The 18,549-nt window shown below is 42.3% G+C and overlaps 1 protein-coding gene across 3 annotated transcripts in view; it reads left to right on the forward strand.

Annotated features, from left to right (window-relative positions):
• The window catches only part of LOC129177879 (glucagon receptor-like), a 30,303-nt gene that overhangs the window by 5,401 nt on the left and 6,353 nt on the right, over window positions 1–18,549 (forward strand). For all 3 annotated transcript variants that reach the window (XM_054769455.1, XM_054769456.1, XM_054769457.1), the window contains exons 2-6: window positions 1,934–2,009; window positions 2,124–2,226; window positions 2,295–2,405; window positions 5,023–5,144; window positions 17,632–17,738. In XM_054769455.1, coding sequence (XP_054625430.1) covers window positions 1,947–2,009; window positions 2,124–2,226; window positions 2,295–2,405; window positions 5,023–5,144; window positions 17,632–17,738 — 506 coding nt within the window. In that variant the 5' untranslated portion in view covers window positions 1,934–1,946. The remainder of the gene's footprint in view (window positions 1–1,933; window positions 2,010–2,123; window positions 2,227–2,294; window positions 2,406–5,022; window positions 5,145–17,631; window positions 17,739–18,549) is intronic.

The following is an 18,549-nucleotide window of genomic DNA, read 5'->3' on the forward strand; positions in this document are numbered from 1 at the left end:
GTATCCGTTATAAACAAGCATCGAGTACATCTCGTCATTATCCGTAATCGTGATGAAAGAAAATCCTCATTATGTATTTACTCTTCACGCTTTTTGATTGGCCAGTCACAGACAGACTGTGCAGGTTGGAGCCACAGAGGAGTTGATCAGTGCCTCATTCACGTACACGGTGCAATTGGCAATTTGCGAACGACTCATGTGGCGTTGCCCTCTGCTCCACTTTATTAGGTTCTCCTCAGCTCGCCTCTATTTCGGTTTGTATCTAAAGTTACTTGGTAAACCTGTTTCATAATGAACGCAGTGCATTTGACAAGACAGCGCTGTGCAGGCTTGTGTTGCATCAGTCACATATTCAACAACTCGATTGGGGTAGCATGATCGCCTGTATTTTGGACCATGAAGTCCATTCCATTCCATGAAAACAGGCGTGCTACCTCCAATATAAGAATTTTGTTAATTTTCAGTTGGCAGTACACAGACAGTGGTAACAGTAACCTGCAGAAGAGCTGCATCAAACATTCTGCCTGTATGGCTATCATACTACATTTTATACATAAGCGTGGTCAAATATTACACCACTCTCAATACGTGGCAGTATGCACGTTGTAATCTTAAACTATTTTTGCAACGTACGCGGTGCATTTCACAAGACAGCTGTATATGGCTTGTGCGTCAGTCACTGCCGTTTTTTTGTTGGTTTTTTTTTTTGCTTTGATTTGCTTGTAGTACTGAATGCAGTGCTTTTGAGAAAAATACAGTGAACGAGGCTGACAGATTATTTCCCATCACTGGAAGTTTGCATGAATCACCAACTTTACACAGATCATTAAAAAATAATCAAATAATAGTCTTACAGATCACTTATACATATACACAGTACACATACAGTTGAATAATAAACAATAAATATAGCAACTTCTGATCAATCCATGTCAATTTCAGACTTAAAATCATGTACCAAACCAAGCTCCACCCATTTCCATTTCCATGCCCACTTCCGGTACATTTCCCGCCCACTCCGAGTACAGATACAGATACAGATCATTTAGATGGGTGATACAGATACAGATAGCGGTGTACTCGCTCATACCTAACATATACAAGTATTGTTTGGCTTGACTACCATCTGAGCAGGTTTTTTATCCGTCCATCTATTTTCTATGCCGCTTATCCTCATTAGGGTCGCCTTATTAGGGTGCTTTATTATTTTTATTTGACACTTTAAAACATAAAACTGAAAGAAAGCTCATTGTCAAGAGTAGGAAAAGGATGGGGATTGAAGCAGTGAAGTTGTCATTGTGCTATTGTGATGTTTTGATTTTGAATGCAGCACTGAGAATTCCAGTCCAAAATATGCTGCCAAAGAGAGATTGTTAAGGATTTTTACTAATGTGCTCTGGAGGTAAGCAGACTGTTGGTTAAGATTATTGTGGGTCTGGAGCTGGAGATTTTGGAAAGATGGTGAGGGGTCTGAGCAAGGTTTCTTGAGGATGAGGGTTATAGAAGCTTTTTTAAAGTGCTAATCAGAGCAGCGAGGGAGGGAACGTAGGCTTTTGGTGGAAACGTATAGAGAGGTACAAAGTTTGGATTTCTGGTTGAGGTTGGTCACAGAAAGGAAGCTTCAAACAGAGAAGTAGAGTACACCCGAGACTTAAGGTCATGTAAGATTTTATTAGCCAATGTGAAAATCATTATTTCTCCATTATATACCTAATACCCATACCTAATCTGGATGGCATGCACTAGTGAGCTATTAAAGAAGGGCTTTCAACATGATGATTTGTTTACTGTAGCCATAGAGTCTGTTCTTTGACAATATTTATGTTTATTTATTGAGATTATCATTAATTGTCACTCAATGAATATCCCATTTCTAAAAGGCAAATAAATCTGGTGTGCATTTTAAAATGGTGCTTTCTCCTTCTGTGTGCAGTGAGGAAGAAGACATGATGGATAGAACACGACACAAAATGGCCATTATGTTTTTGCTGCTTGTAAAGCTGCCAGGGGTTAGTTGTACATTTTTGTTGTTTGGTATATCTAATATCTTCCTAAATGGACAAATAGAAAAGTCAAATGCTGGAATGAACATGCAGTGTCTTTTTAAAACATAATTATTACAGATGGAGACAGCCAGTGGGAATGTGTTAGAGGAGACTTATCACAAGTGGGTCCAGTATAAAGATGACTGTATCAGGATGATTGACAATGAACCGCTCCCTCAAGGTATGGAAACAAAATGTCTTGACACATTTTAACGTCCAAAGGTCCTTTCAATTGTGTGTCCTTTCCAGATGGCTTGTTCTGCAACAGGACATTTGACAGATATGCCTGCTGGCCAGATACTCCTGCCGGGTCGCTGATCAACATCTCCTGTCCTTTCTACCTGCCCTGGTATGATAAAGGTATGGATGTGTGAAATACGTGTGGAAGTGCGCTAAACTGGAACACAAAATGTGGCATGTAAAGAGAAATGCTCTGGTATTGGCTAGGTGACAAATTATGCTGATATTCCAATGAGCCAGTAAAATATTGTAAAAGTGAATTACTTCATTCCAGGCTCAACTGTCGCCATCATAAAACCTGTGATCTTTTAACAGACATTTTAACAGTTCTAACTTTGATACCAGTGTAAATAGATATTAACCTCTCTATAATAAAAGTAAACTAAAAGAAAACTGAATTTTGAAGATATGTAATGGAGAGGGAACATGAAGGTGTTTGAAGTGTGATATTGTCACAGATATTGTCACTGATTGTCAAGTTGCAATTTATAAATACAGTAATCCCTCATTTATCGCGGTTAATTGGTTGGATTCCGTATTTATAAATGGAATATTTTTGTTTTTATAGCATAGAAAACCTGTTTACAACTTTCTAATTACGGTTTTTAGCATAATTAGAACCTTCTAAACATGAAATAACACCCCTATAGTCACATTTATACTCGCATTACCGAATATAGTAGACAAATAAGAGTAAATAAGCCATTTAAGACATAAATAAGACTTGTGTTCATGTATGTTACTATAAATGTGTTGCTTACGTGTGTTGCTTATGTGTTAATTCATGCTAGCGCACTGCTTTTACCACACACGTCAAACAGCGATGTAATAATCTCTCTGGAAAAACTTGGCTGGAACTTGAACTGGTGGATGGTGGGTTGGCATTCATTTTGTGCTTTTAATTTGATGTTATTCATGTCTTAGTTTTACACAATACATAATAAATAAGATAAATTAGATCGCTATAATGATCGAAACCCCCCCTTGTGTGTCTCACTGAACATTACTGTACAGTAATATTACTGACATGTAGTGACCAATGTAGAATAGTACATTCCATCAAAGTCTGAATGCGTTACATTTGTATATGAGTTCATTTAACTATTTTTATGCATAACCTAGGCAAAACATATGTAACATTTGCTTAAATATGCACCATATGTTTGGACTAATTAAGCCATATTCAACCACGAAACAACATGATTTATTAATTAATACATTTTTGAAGAAACATGATAGAGTGAATCTGTGAAATTCGAACCGCAATGTGGCGAGGTCCAAATGTGTACTGGAATTATGATTATTATTAATATTACTTTGATATTTAATATTTAAGTGGTTAGCATGTTGGCCACACAGTCAGGAGATCGGGAACATCTGGGCTCAAATTTCCATTGGGCATCTCTGTGTGGAGTTTGCATGTTCTCCCCGTGTGTGTGTGGGTTTTCTCCGGGTACTCCGGTTTCCTCCCACAGTCCAAAAACATGCATGTTAGGTTAATTGGAGACTCTAAATTGTCCATAGGTATGAATGTGAGTGTGAATGGTTGTTTGAGATTGGCTGGCAACCAGTTCAGGGTGTACCCCGCCTCTCGCCCAAAGTCAGCTGGGATAGGCTCCAGCATACCCCCGCGACCCGAATGAGGATAAGCAGCACAAAAAATGGATGGATGGCTGGATTGATGTTTAATTGCCAAATATAAGAAGACCCTGAACATAACATGGACCCTCCTTTTCAATACCCATTTCCGTGAAAAGTATTTTTCAAGAAAAATGTTTATATAAAATATATTGTTTTATTATGTTAATCAGTGAAATAAAAAATTGTAGATTGAAATTTTAAAAAAAGACTATATATTTTTGCTGCTCCACAGTTGTTGTTTGACTCTGCTTCATTGATCACCGTTATCTTAAGCAACCTCTGCTGTTTATTTACTTGCTCGTCTTTTAAACCTATTTTTTCCAGCTGCATCTCTCCAGGTCACTGGTATGTGGGAGTGACAGGAAGAAAAGCTCTGACTCCCTTGGGGAGAAGTTGTTTGTAAAACTCTCTAGACCCCAAATATATATGGTAATTGTGTTGCACATATACTGCGAAGCCAGGCCTTTTCCTATATTGCAGTAAATTCGGTTCTATGGCTGTCATCGCCCTTTTCGTCTTTGCCACAGGAAGAGAAATACTTAGTGCCGTTTTATTGAATCTAGATATTCCTGGAATTATAACAAGTACGTCAGTCAAAATAAAGCAATAGAAACAGAAAAACACACTTGTGGAGTTAGTCCTATTGATGCAAGTCTGACTTGATTTTATTGAGAAAATTTAGTTTGAACTCCAACTTATACAAATTTTGGATCTTCCAGTTTGTATTTCTGCATGGGTCCAAACATGGGTCTCAACATGATCAGATGTAGCGCCTCCTCAATTGTATGATTATACAGTCAGAGCTGGTCCCCAAATATAGCAGCTCTCAGACTAGATTACATCTGACAGGCATTCATTAAATGGTGCTTGCAAATAGTGTATCAACACTACATAGTAAGATGGGACAGTACTGGAAATACTAGGTGCCAAAAACCTTGCATCTGCACAAAATACTTGTATTTGCATTATCAGACATCCTACCTGTTACCTCTGCTAAGTAAAGCAACGATAGGCCGCTGTAAGTAAACATGAAAGGAAAATACATCATTGCCCCTCACCAAAATGCTAATAATAATATCTGTCATTTTTTGCCCAGTGTCTCATGGTGTTGTGCGTCAACGGTGTGGCACGGATGGCCTTTGGGAGCTGGAGGACAACGGGCATGTGTGGCGTGACAAGAGTGAGTGTGAAGAGGAAAAAGAGGTGACATCTCAGGAGGTATGTCACTGCCACCCAAATGATCTACAGCTCAGGCTTTATGCTGCAATGAAGTGACAACTCACAATTAGAGGTAGAAGGGTCAGTAGGCCACCAGACTGCTCCAATATTACATTTTCTACAGCACAATGGCTCAACTATGTTGAGTTTCTATGTTATAGTTTATACTGTATTGCATGTGGAGATTACATATATTGTTGAGTTGATATGTATTGTTGTGGTTGTGGTCCACATTAAGGTAACATTCCAGCAGATGCAGCACTTTTTCTGTCATTCAAATACGTAGTTCATATTTAACACAGAGCAGTGACTCATTTGGGAAAATGGCTTGTATAAACCTACCCTTATAATCCTTCTAGTGTTATTGATGTTATGTTATTGATGATTTGATGCATCTATGAGACAGCTCAATTGTGAATTTTTTGTAGTACCAGTACATTTCTGCTGGAGAAGTTAAAATGAAAAAAATGCACTTCAGACAGAAATAGAGAGTACTTAGCAATACTGTATATTCATTTTTCCTGTCTCATAGCAATAGTTGGCTATATGGCCTGAATAGAAAACCAGAAGGCCACTGCTGTGACGCAGTTACTTGGATGTCACATTATATGCAAATGGAGCGTTGTTGGTGTTTTTTGGAGTCTTTTTTCAGAAGGCTTTATAGGCGGAATAAGTTTCCCATTACGTGCAGTAATGAGTTGTCTCTTTCTATCTTTTTTATACCTTAATAAAGATAATAGAGTTCACTGTGAGCTCTTTTGATAATCTGCTTGCAAAATAAGACTTACCTCTTCCTCACCGACTCGTGAGCTATATATGTATATATATATATATATATATATATATATATATATATACATGTATATATATATACAGTATATATACACTCAACAAAAATCTAAACTATAAATATAAAAGCAACACTTTTGTTTTTGCTCCCATTTTTTATGAGATGAACTCAAAGATCTAAAACTTTTTCCACATACACAATATCACCATTTCTCTCAAATATTGTTCACAAATCTGTCTAAATCTGTGATAGTGAGCACTTCTCCTTTGCTGCCATAATCCATCCCACCTCACAGGTGTGCCATATCAAGATGCTGTTTAGACACCATGATTAGTGCACAGGTGTGCTTTAGACTGCCCACAATAAAAGGCCACTCTGAAATGTGCAGTTTTGTTTTATTGGGGGTGGGGGCCCACACACGCTGTCTGCCATCTGCCCTGAACAGTGTAAACCGGGACTCATCCGTGAAGAGAACACCATCGAATGCGAGCATTTGCCCACTCAAGTTGGTTATGAGTCAGGTCGAGACCCCGATGAAGATGACGAGCATGCAGATGAGCTTCCCCGAGACGGTTTCTGACAGTTTGTGCAAAAACTCTTTGGTTATGCAAAACGATTGTTTCAGCAGCTGACCGAGTGGCTGGTCTGACACGACCTTGGAGGTGAACATGCTGGATGTGGAGGTCCTGGGCTGGTGTGGTTACACGTGGTCTGCCGTTGTGAGGCTGGTTGGATGTACTGCCAAATTCTCTGAAATGCCTTTGGAGACGGCTTATGGTAGAGAAATGAACATTCAATACAGGAGCAACAGCTATGGTTGACATTCCTGCTGTCAGCATGCCTTGCGACATCTGTTGTGCTGTGTGATAAAACTGCACATTTCAGAGTGGCCTTTTATTGTGGGCAGTCTAAGGCACACCTGTGCACTAATCATGATGTCTAATCAGCATCTTGATATGGCACACCTGTGAGGTGGGATGGATTATCTCAGCAAAGGAGAAGTGCTCACTATCACAGATTTAGACAGATTTGTGAACAATATTTGAGAGAAATGGTGATATTGTATATGTGGAAAATGTTTTAGATCTTTGAGTTCATCTCATAAAAGATGAGAGCAAAAACAAAAGTGTTGTGTTTATATTTTTGTTGAGTGTGTATATGTATATATAAATATATAAATAGCACACGAGTTGGTGAGAAAGAGGTAAGTCTTTATTTTGCAAGCAGAGTATACCGTAAGTGTTGCATTTATATTTTTGTTGAGTGTATATACATATAGTGTCATTATCATTTGCTTGTCCAAACGTGTCAAGCAGGTATATGTTTGCTGTGAAAATAACACAGGAGAAGCCTGTCACATTTTTAAGGTAAAATGTGTCTTTTGTGTTACTCTCCATGAAAGTGTATCTTTGTGCAAGCAGGGGGAAGGATAATGATCAAGCCAGTTCGCAGCACATACTGTGCACTGCTGGTGGAAAGATTACTGTAATTTTCCCGGTAAATCATAGAATGCGCAATACCATGGGCGACTCACCTGATTTCAGTATTGGCGGGTTATTCATTTTTTATTAACTCATTTCTTAATATCCTAAATGTTGCACACAATCCAAAGTGTTGTAATGTTGAGGCTCATCTAAGGTGAGTTATTTTGTCCCATTGTGTAGATGTATTGTATCAAATGGGAAAGATATTGCAGCAGTAAGGTTGGCATATATAGACAATAACCATGCAAATGTGCACATTTATCTTCAATTAACCCACACAGAGAAGTCTAAGCTGAGATTCAAACTCATAAGTATCTGACTGTGAGGCAAAGATTCTAACCACCTGCACCACCCTACTGTTCTTTGTATGGCATCATTATTTTGAATTATCTCTTGGGCAGTCAAAATGTCACCCAGCATGAAATATACAGAGAGTCCCTCTGAAATGGCACAGTATATGGTTTCTACTGTTTGGTGGTCTAACAACTCAGAATGGAAAAAAAAAAAAAAAAAACAGAACCTGATCGAAAAAACTATGCGGGGTCGAAGAAAAATGAATTAATATCATCTTGTGACAGAGGTGTTCAACGCAGGGGCCGGGGAAAATCAGCTAGGGTTGGCAACAGCTAGGGTTCGGTAAATAAGGGACCGAACCAATTGCCTTTTATTTGTGTGAAACGATTTTTATACTCTTTGACTCCATCCTGAATATCATTAGATGCATATATTGGAGTAATACAAATACATGGGAAATGTTCAATAATAATTTTTGTCATGCAAAATAACCAAATTAACAGAATGTAAAACAATATATCTCCTGTTTAACTTAAAACAGTATAAATTCAGTGTCCAGCTTTATGGTAGTCACTATCAGATAGTGTTACTTTCATAAACTGAGACTAAAGTGTTTAAACGCGAGGAGAAGACCACTGTGGAACACAACAATGGACAGGCGACAGCGCGCAGTAATACGACGGGAGAGAAAGTAGCGTGAGCGATTGAGAGGTCTGATTTTTTTCGAGGAGGCATTTTTTTTATACAAATGTATAACTCTTTTGAACGCATATTGTTTTGAGAAGCCAAACTCTTGACTTAAGTGGCCCCACCAACTAGCCGGAACTACAGTCAAACTTGTCTATAGCGGCCACTAGAGGGAGTCTGCAAAAGTGGCCGCTATTGACAGGTGGCCTCTATAGACAGGTTGGCGTCCAGTTTGAATGTTGACCAGTAGAGAACAAAAAAGAAAAAAAGGGAAAAAATAACAATAATAATGTTGACCAGTAGAGGGCACTGCGGACTGCGGATAAAAGTTGTACAGCACTACTAGGCTTGTTATTATCATGGTTCATGGTTTATGGTTTTAATTCATCCTGAACATGCATATGAGTCAAACAGTAGCACATCACATAGTACAATTCAGAATTTTGCATGTCCAAAAAGGAGTAGGAAGAAGCAAAGGTTATTTAATCCTACCCCTCATCAGTTTCACATCAGTTGCAATACATTTATTCACCTCTTGTTCTTCCAAGTGTACTTTGTAGGTCTACATGACAATGTAGTGCAATCATAGCCAAGGTTTTTACTTACTAAAAGGAAGCTAGAGGCTTAATAATAACTGATAGAATATATCCACGACCCACAGAACAAAGCTGTGCTAGTAATGGCTTACGCTTGTTTTCAATATTTTACTTTTTATACGGCAGAGTGTCATTACAGCTTTAGTTCATCAGGAAGTGACGGGAAGTGACGGTGGGCGTCCCGAGCAGGAGAGCTAGGCTCAGTGCTAGTTGTGAGTTTCGAGAGAGTTGGGAAGTGTGTTTATGTTGGCGTGGATGTAAAGTCCTGCAGTGTTCTCCGCTGTTAATAAAGCCATTAAAGTGCATCGGCGACGTGAGTCTCTCCTTCCCCACAACATTCGGCATTACAGTATTGACCAGTGCACACCAGGAAATAAACGGTGTCATTTCTTACAGGCTATGTAGTGGGGCTTGTTTAACCTTTGCCTTGTGGGCAAGCAGGAAGGAGAGACGATGCTGAGAGATGTGTGTGTGTTCTGAGCTGCTGTCTGGTGGCCGCATTCAATAAATAAAGTTGGCAGAAGCAACAGGAGAAGTTTCCTTCTTTGCTTCGGAGCTGAATAACACTGACAAGTTAACAGACTAGTAGCGAACGGAAAAGAAGACGGCTTTTTTTGTGTCGAATACAGAAGATGAGGCCTTTGATGGATTTGTGGATGAGGATTGATCAAAAATAACGTGAGTACATTCTAAAATACTTCAATTAAGTACAACCGAACTCAGTTTTGCTCCCGCTGCCGCATGCATGCTAGCGTATGTTTTTTTTTATTGTAGCGTCGCTGGGAGCACGTCCTGTTCCCAGCCTACCTTGCGGTAATGTTTTGGTGCAAATGCTCTTAAAGTTACATGTTTGACCAGGAAATAGCAAGCTCAAAAGAAGACGTTTTTTTTATGTGGAACAACTGACAGTTTGTGTGGATCTTGTGAATGATTGTGACTGAGCTAGGACTCAGTAATTAAAGTCTACACACGACGGCTTCATTGATTGAAAAATGAAACTTTTTCATGCATGAAGCTTCTACTTGAGTCGGTAATTTGGCCGCTATATGCGGTCAGATATTGACCAAGGGAGACAAAATGGGTGGCCGCTGGCCGCGTTGGACAGGTGACTGCTATACACAGGGTCTATAACATGTAAATTTGCTGCGGGGGATTTTTTAGTGGCTGCTACACTCCTGATGGGGATGTCATCCAACTTCACGTCAAAAAATCCAAACTATCCCTTTAACTTCTTTCCAGAATTCATAGACATTATTTTGCTGAAGTTTTTTGGCCATGGAGTTTGCTGTCATGCCAAGCTCATTTTTTTCAATAAAGCATACAGCATATTTAAATCTAGCATTTACATGCCTCTTCTGCTCCCACCTTGGACCATGCCTAGCTTTTCCGAAGAGAACCCAGTTTTTAAAAGCTTCTTTAGCCTCTACGTGAAGCTCACACATGTACTCATTCCATCCTGGCCTGAAATTATGCTGTTTAGCCTTTTTTGGCCTCATGATTTACTGCCCTTATTTAGACAATCAACAATTTCATCATACATCATAAATAGATCAATATTGTGCTTTTGGTGCTTACAGTTAATGCCGCCACACAAAATAGCATCAAGAGGTATGTTAATATTACTTAGGCTCTGTAAGCCTTGACCAATCCAATTTCCCACTTTGTTCATGGTTATCATAATTTGTCAACTCTGGTAGACTCAGCATTTAATATCATGGAGATAGGTGTGTGATCTGTTGTAGCCAGATCATACAAAATCTGAACTTTCTCCAGACAATCATGGACATCGGCTGTACATACACAGTACATCCGCTGTACATCCAGCCAGGATGTTGTATACCATGCTTCACTGGTATATGCATAGCTACAGCATCTACTGACAGCAGTATCTTGCTAGAAAGAATCAACTTACTGTCTTGACAAAATTAATTTAAGTGGTTTTGACCAAATAGTGACTTATTATATAAAATATCAGCGTTCATATCACCCATAACAAATTGTATTGTATTGTATTGTATGTACTTTATTTATCCCACAGCGGGGAAATTTACTTGTTACAGCAGCAAGACAAGTAAAGAGAACAGTGTAAAGAAAGCATAGTGTCTACAACATGGTTCAGGTGGTGCAGGTGTTGTAGAGCCTGACAGCGGTCGGTATGAAGGACCTGCGGAACCTCTCCTTCTTACACCGTGGGTGTAACAGTCTGGTGCTGAAGGAGCTGCTCAGGGAAACAACAGTGTCATGTAGCGGGTGAGAGGTGTTGTTCATGATGGATGTCAGCTTAGCCAACATCCTTCTCTCCCCCACTTCCTCCACGGAGTCCAGAGGACCGTCCAGGACAGAGCTAGCTCGCCTGATCAGTCTATTTATCCTGCTCCTGTCCCTGTCCGTGCTGCCCCCTCTCCAGCAGCCCACAGCATAGAAGATGGCTGAGGCCACCACAGAGTCATAAAAGGTCCGTAAAAGAGTCCTGCACACACCAAAGGACCTCAGTCTCCTCAGCAGGTGAAGGCGACTCTGGCCCTTCTTGTAGAGGGCGTGGGTGTTGACGGACCAGTCCAGCTTGTTGTTAAGGTGAACACCCAGGAATTTGTAGCTGTCTACCAACTCTATGTCCGCTCCCTGGATGTTCACCGGTGTAAAGTGAGATGTTTTCCTCTGGAAGTTAATGATCATCTCCTTTGTCTTGCTGGTGTTGAGCTGCAGCTGGTTAAGCTCACTCCAGCTGACAAAGTCCCTGATGACCGTCCTGTATTCCAGATCATTCCCCTCTGAAACACAACCAACAATGGCTGTGTCGTCGGAGAACTTCTGGATGTGACACTGTGTGGAGTTGTGTGTGAAGTCCGAGGTGTAGAGGGTGAAGAGGAAAGGGGAGAGCACCGTACCCTGAGGGGCACCTGTGCTGCAGAGTACCATGTCAGACACACAGTGACGGAGCCTCACATACTGTGGTCTGTTGGTGAGGTAGTCTATAACCCATGCAGTCAGGTGTTGGTCTACTCCCACACTCTCCATCTTCACTCTGAGTAGTGCCGGCTGGATGGTGTTGAAGGCACTGGAGAAGTCAAAAAACATGACCCTCACAGCGCTCCCGCTGTCCTCCAGGTGTAGCAGTGATCTGTGCAGCAGGTAGATCACTGCGTCGTCCACTCCGATCCGAGGCCGGTAAGCAAACTGCAGGGGGTCCAGCTGAGTGCCCACCAGGGGTCGCAGGTGCTGCAGGATAATCCTCTCCATGGTCTTCATCAGGTGAGAGGTCAAGGCAACAGGCCTAAAGTGGTTAGGCTCCTTGGGACGTGGTGTCTTTGGGATCGGGACCACACAGGAGGTCTTCCACAGGGCCGGGACTTTCTCCAGGCTCAGGCTGAGGTTGAACAAGTGCCTGAGAACTCCACAGAGCTGGTCAGCACAGTCCTTGAGGATTCTGGGGCTGATGCCATCCGGTCCCGGGGCCTTCCTTGCCTTGATCTTCCTCAACTGACTTCTCACCTGATCATCAGTTATGGAGAGGGGAGTAGAGGATGGCTGGGATGGGGATGTGGGGGTGAAGAGTGGTGAGTTGGTAGGGGAGGGAGGGAGGGCAGACTCAAATCTGTTAAAAAACAGATTGAGTTCATCTGCCCAGATCTTGTCCCCACTGGCTTGGTCTCTCCCCACTCCTTTACCATGGCCTGTGATGGTCTGCAGGCCTCTCCAGACTTCCCTGGCATTATTCTCCTCCAGCCGCTTCTCCAGTTTCCTCCTGTAGCAGTCCTTCCCCTTCCTGATCTTGTGCCGGAGTTCCCTCTGGACTCTGCATAACTCCTCCTTGTCCCCCGAGTTGAAGACCCTCTTCTTCTTGTTCAGCAGGGCCTTAATCTCGGAGGTCACCCAGGGTTTGTTGTTGTGCATATATGTATATGCACTTTTTAAACAAAAAAACTTATAAAATTTAGCCTGTTAAGATATTCATCCTCATTTTGGTAACATTCACAAGGAGTGCAAACATTTAAAATGACAAAAACATTCTTATTATGTGCACATTTGATTGCTATGCACCAGTCCACTTCCAGTCTAATCACACTGATCAGTGGGTCGTATTTGTTATGCCAGAGAATGGCCAGCCCCGCCGGGTATTCTGTCACGCACTATTCTTGTGCTTAGATCTGCTGTGGACTCCCCTGCCCAATGAAAATCATTATTAAAAGGATGAAGTTTATCCAAGTCTTGTTTAGCTAAGAAAATCTCTCAGGCACACGCATATTCCTTACAGGAAGTGTTTTTACATCCACTGGCACTCTAGTAGCCTTGGGTTTACGTGCTTCACTGAAACGCAGAACAAAAGTACCTTCTGGCCAAAGCTGTGTCTCTGTGTCTTTGTGCAATGTCTATCTTTTGAAAGGTGACATCATGGCGGAGTCGTTTTTTCAGATAATTAGCCAGTGTCTCCGAGTGTAAGTCGAGCGAGAATTTTGTAGCAAAAACACTCACCAACTGTGTTTTTATGACTCGTATGTTTCCCCCTGCGCTGTTCCAACAGTTCCGCTTGTCTTCTTCTCTCTGGGAGGATTCAGACGGGTTTTGAACTGTATAGAAGCAGCCCTCCTTCACTACACGGCTCCATACAGGTGATCCCCTCGCGTCATCACTCTGTTCCGCTGCACCGTCACCTAGGATCACTGCCCCATGAACATGTGTTGCATACTCCACACTCCGGCCAAGTGCATCTACGCTGGCCTGGGGAGTACCTGGAGAAAACCCCCATGAGAACATGCAAACTCCATACAGAGATGCCCAACGGAGATTCAAACCCAGGTCTTCCCGATCTCCCTACTGTGTGGCCTGTGTGACTGTGTGCTAACCACTCAGCCACCCTGCGGCTTAAAAACTACATTTTATTTAGTATTTATTGATAAATAATTCAGTTTTTAATTTTTTTTTTTTATTTTAAACACATATGTTCTACTTCCATCATGTTCTACTATCTATCCATCCATTTTCTATGCCGCTTATCCTAATTAGGGTCACGGGATATGCTGGAGCCTATCCCAGCTGACTTCGGGCAAGAGGGGGGTATGTTCTATTATACTGTTTAAAAATGACTGTGCAACAGAAAAGTTTTTTTTCTTCTTTTCAATAAAGATATTTCAAAATAAAATATTTTTGAGATGTAATTACAGTACTGTGAAACCGTGATATTTTTGCCCAAAGTTATCATACAGTCAGAATCTTATACCAGCCTGTGCCTACTCTTAACGTTATTTGCATACTTTTTGCAGTCCTTTGTATGCTACAAAACATTGAGTGGAGCTTGGGCAGAGTTAAAAAATAACCTTTATTAGAACTCTCAGTTCATTCCGACCCAAAATGGTTCACAGCCACTAAAATAATGTCATCCTGGCTCAGAGTCTTCATCTTGGCGACTAGGAAATTTAAGAGTTCATATACCACAATAATTGTACCATCTGCAGCTGTGTGGCTCTCTGGTTTTACTCAAGATTTACTCAGAGAACTCAGAACCAGCAGCTCCACCTGCTGTTTCTGCCATCTTGATTCATGAGATCTTAGCCTCAGGAATTGGTTTCTGGCTGCTCATCACAAGATTCAAGATTCAAGAGTTTTATTGTCAAATGCATAGTATAACAGGCAGTTATATTATGCAATGAAATTCTTATTCTGTTGATTCTCCCAAGAAAATAAAGAAAACACAAGAAAAAGAATAAGAACATAAGAAACATATGTACCAATAAATTAAGCAACAACAACAGAAGAGACATTAATACAGATAAATAAATAAATAAATAAAGTGCTATGAGTGTGTGCGTGTGTTGCGTGCGGCGTGTGTGAGTGCTTCATTGAGAAGTCTTGATGGCCTGTGGGTAAAAGCTGTTCGCCAGCCTTGTGGTCCTGGACTTCAAACTCCTGTAGCGTCTGCCTGACGGTAGGAGTGTGAATAATGAGTGTTGTGGATGTGTGCTGTCCTTATAGTATAGTAGTACTTTATTAATCCCACAGCAGGGAAATTCACTTGTTACAGCAGCAAGCAAGATACGCAAGTAAAGAATGCATAGTGACATAGTGACTACAACATGGTTCAGGTGGTGCAGGTGTTGTAGAGCCTGACAGCGGTCGGCATGAAGGACCTGCGGAACCTCTCCTTCTTACACCGTGGGTGGTGTAACAGGTGTAACAGTCTGCTGCTGAAGGAGCTGCTAAGGGAAACCACAGTGTCATGTAGCGGGTGAGAGGTGTTGTCCATGATGAATGTAAGCTTAGCCAACATCCTTCTCTCCCCCACTTCCTCCACGGAGTCCAGAGGACCGTCCAGGACAGAGCTCGCTCTCCTGATCAGTCTATTGATCCTGCTCCTGTCCCTGTTCGTGCTGCCCCCTCTCCAGCAGCCCACAGCATAGAAGATGGCTGAGGCCACCACAGAGTCATAAAAGGTCCGTAAGAGAGTCCTGCACACACCAAAGGACCTCAGTCTCCTCAGCAGGTGGAGGCGACTCTGGCCCTTCTTGTAGAGGGCGTGGGTGTTGACGGACAAGTCCAGTTTGTTGTTAGGGTGAACACCCAGGAATTTGTAGCTGTCTACTAACTCTATGTCCGCTCCCTGGATGTTCACCGGTGTGAAGTGAGATGTTTTCCTCTGGAAGTTAATGATCATCTCCTTTGTCTTGCTGGTGTTGAGTTGTAGCTGGTTAAGCTCACTCCAGCTGACAAAGTCCCTGATGACCATCCTGTATTCCAGATCATTCCCCTCTGAAACACAACCAACAATGGCTGTGTCGTCAGAGAACTTCTGGATGTGACACTGTGTGGAGTTGTGTGTGAAGTCCAAGGTGTAGAGGGTGAAGAGGAAAATTGGAGAGCACCGTACCCTGAGGGGCACCTGTGCTGCAGAGTACCATGTCAGACACACAGTGACGGAGCCTCACATACTGTGGTAGTCTATATGTGGAGGTAGTCTATAATCCATGCAGTCAGTTGTTGGTCTACTTTCACACTCTCCATCTTCACTCTGAGTAGTGACGGCTGGATGGTGTTAAAGGCACTGGAGAAGTAAAAAAACATGACCCTCACAGCGCTCCCGCTGTCCTCCAGGTGTAGCAGTGATCTGTGCAGCAGGTAGATCACTGCGTCGTCCACTCCTATCCCAGGCCGGTAAGCAAACTGCAGGGGGTCCAGCTGAGTGCCCACCAGGGGTCGCAGGTGCTGCAGGATAATCCTCTCCATGTCTTCATCGGGTGAGAGGTCAAGGCAACAGGCCTGAAGTGGTTAGGCTCCTTGGGACGCGGTGTCTTTGGGATTGGGACCACACAGGAGGTCTTCAACAGGGCCGGGACTTTCTCCAGGCTCAGGCTGAGATTGAACAAGTGCCTGAAAACTCCACAGAGCTGGTCAGCACAGTCCTTGATGATTCTTGGGCTGATGCCATCCGGTCCCGGTGCCTTCCTTGCCTTGATCTTCTTTAGTTGACTCCTCACCTGATCATCAGTTATGGAGAGAGGGGTAGAGGATGGCTGGGATGTGGATGTGGGGGTGAAGAGTGGTGAGTGGGAAGGGGAGGGATGGGGGGCAGACTCAAATCTGTTGAAAAACAGATTGAGCTCATCTGCCCAGATCTTGTCCCCACTGGCTTGGTCTCTCCCTACTCCTTTACTATGGCATGTGATGGTCTGCAGGCCTCTCCAGACTTCCCTGGCATTATTCTGCTCCAGCCGCTTCTCCAGTTTCCTCCTGTAGCAGTCCTTCCCCTTCCTGATCTTAGGCCGGAGTTCCCTCTGGACTCTGCGCAGCTCCTCCTTGTCCCCCGAGTTGAAGACCCTCTTCTTCTTGTTCAGCAGGGCCTTAATCTCAGAGGTCATCCAGGGTTTGTTGTAGGGAAAACACCGCACCAACTTGGAGGGCACAGTGTTCTCCACACAGAAGTTGATATAGTCTGTGATGCAGTGCGTCATGCTGTCAATGTCACTGCCATGGGGACTACAGAGCGCTTCCCAGTCTGTTGTCTGGAAGCAGTCTCTGAGCCTAGCACTGCTCTCCTCAGACCACTGCTTCACAGGCCTCTTCACAGGGGGTTGTTTATGGGGAGCACACAGAGTTCTGTGTGCTCCCCAAGTCCAGCCACCCTCTCTGCTCATCAGGAGTTTGGGTGTCAAAGCGGGCATAGAACTCGTCCACCTCATCTGGAAGTGTGGTTTGGCTGGATGTGGCTACGCTACTCCGCTGTCGATAGTCTGTGATGTGCTAGAGTCCCGCCCACATGCGCTGAGGGTCTGAGGTGGAATAGTAGCCCTCCAGCTTCTGTCTGTACTGTCTTTTGGCCTCTCGTATGGACCTCCTCAGGTCATATCTGGCCTTTTTGTAGTCCTCAGCGGTGCCCATGACAAATGCAGTCGAACGAGCACGTAGCTCAGCCCTTACATCACAGTTCATCCACGGTTTTTGATTGGGGTATTTTCTGTAATACTTGGTGGTGGTAACAGTCTCTATGCATGTGCTCACGACAACATTAACATGATACATCTGTTCATCAATTACAAACTGATTTCTCACTCCTCAGAATAATTGGGCCTTAGTCGAGGCGATGCCCTTGTTATCATTTTTAACTATCAGACCTCTTGATCACATGATTTGTCTATGTTTTTCAGATGTGGTTCAAAAAAATGATGGTGAGCTTCAGGACGTTGTACACCGTTGGCTATTCCCTGTCTCTCTTCACTCTCGTAACTGCTCTCATCATTCTGCTGAGCTTTCGGTAAATCAGATTTTTGTTGGAATATTGATACGATATCTTCAGCAGGGTCCCCTTAAATGAAAACTTCCCAATCCTATATGTATAAAACATACTTCTCACAATTCAGCAGTACAGTCATCCCTCGCCGTATTGCGGTTTGAATTTTGTGGCTTCACTCTATCACGGCTATTCAAAAATTTATGAATTAATAAATCATGCATGCCGTTTTGTGGTTGAATGTCTATTATTATTTTAAAATATGCATATTGAAGCCAATTTGACATGTTTTTTGCCTATGTTAAGCATTTTCAAGCATAAAAATGACTAAATGAGCTAAAATACAGATATTGGGCATTCAGAAGATGCATTCAAAGACGTGATGCTTTGGAGTATTCTACACTGGTCACTAGGTGCCAGTAATGTTACTGTAATGAACAACAGGCTTTTATTGCAGGTTGAATAATCTCACAACAGCCACAATAATAACAATGTGTGTACGCATTCACACAGTTATAACATGGGCTACTGTTGCAGCCGTAATCCACTCCAAGTTAAACTCAACTCTGAACCCTCAACCTCACTTCCTGTCCCACATTTACTGCAACACATATGAGCATGAATCTTATTTATGTCTTAAAAGGCTTATTTTCTCTGATTATGCCTACTATATTGGGTAATACGAGTGTAAAGGTGGCTATAGGAGTGTTAGTTCATGTCTAGAGGGCTCTCATAATGTTAAAACCCGAAGGCTGAACACAGGTTTTAACAAAAATATTAGATTTATAAATCAGGAATCCTACTTTGCGGAAATTCACTTATAATGGTCAGGTCT

The sequence above is a fragment of the Dunckerocampus dactyliophorus genome, chromosome 2 (assembly GCF_027744805.1).
Source record: "Dunckerocampus dactyliophorus isolate RoL2022-P2 chromosome 2, RoL_Ddac_1.1, whole genome shotgun sequence".
NCBI lineage: Eukaryota > Metazoa > Chordata > Actinopteri > Syngnathiformes > Syngnathidae > Dunckerocampus > Dunckerocampus dactyliophorus.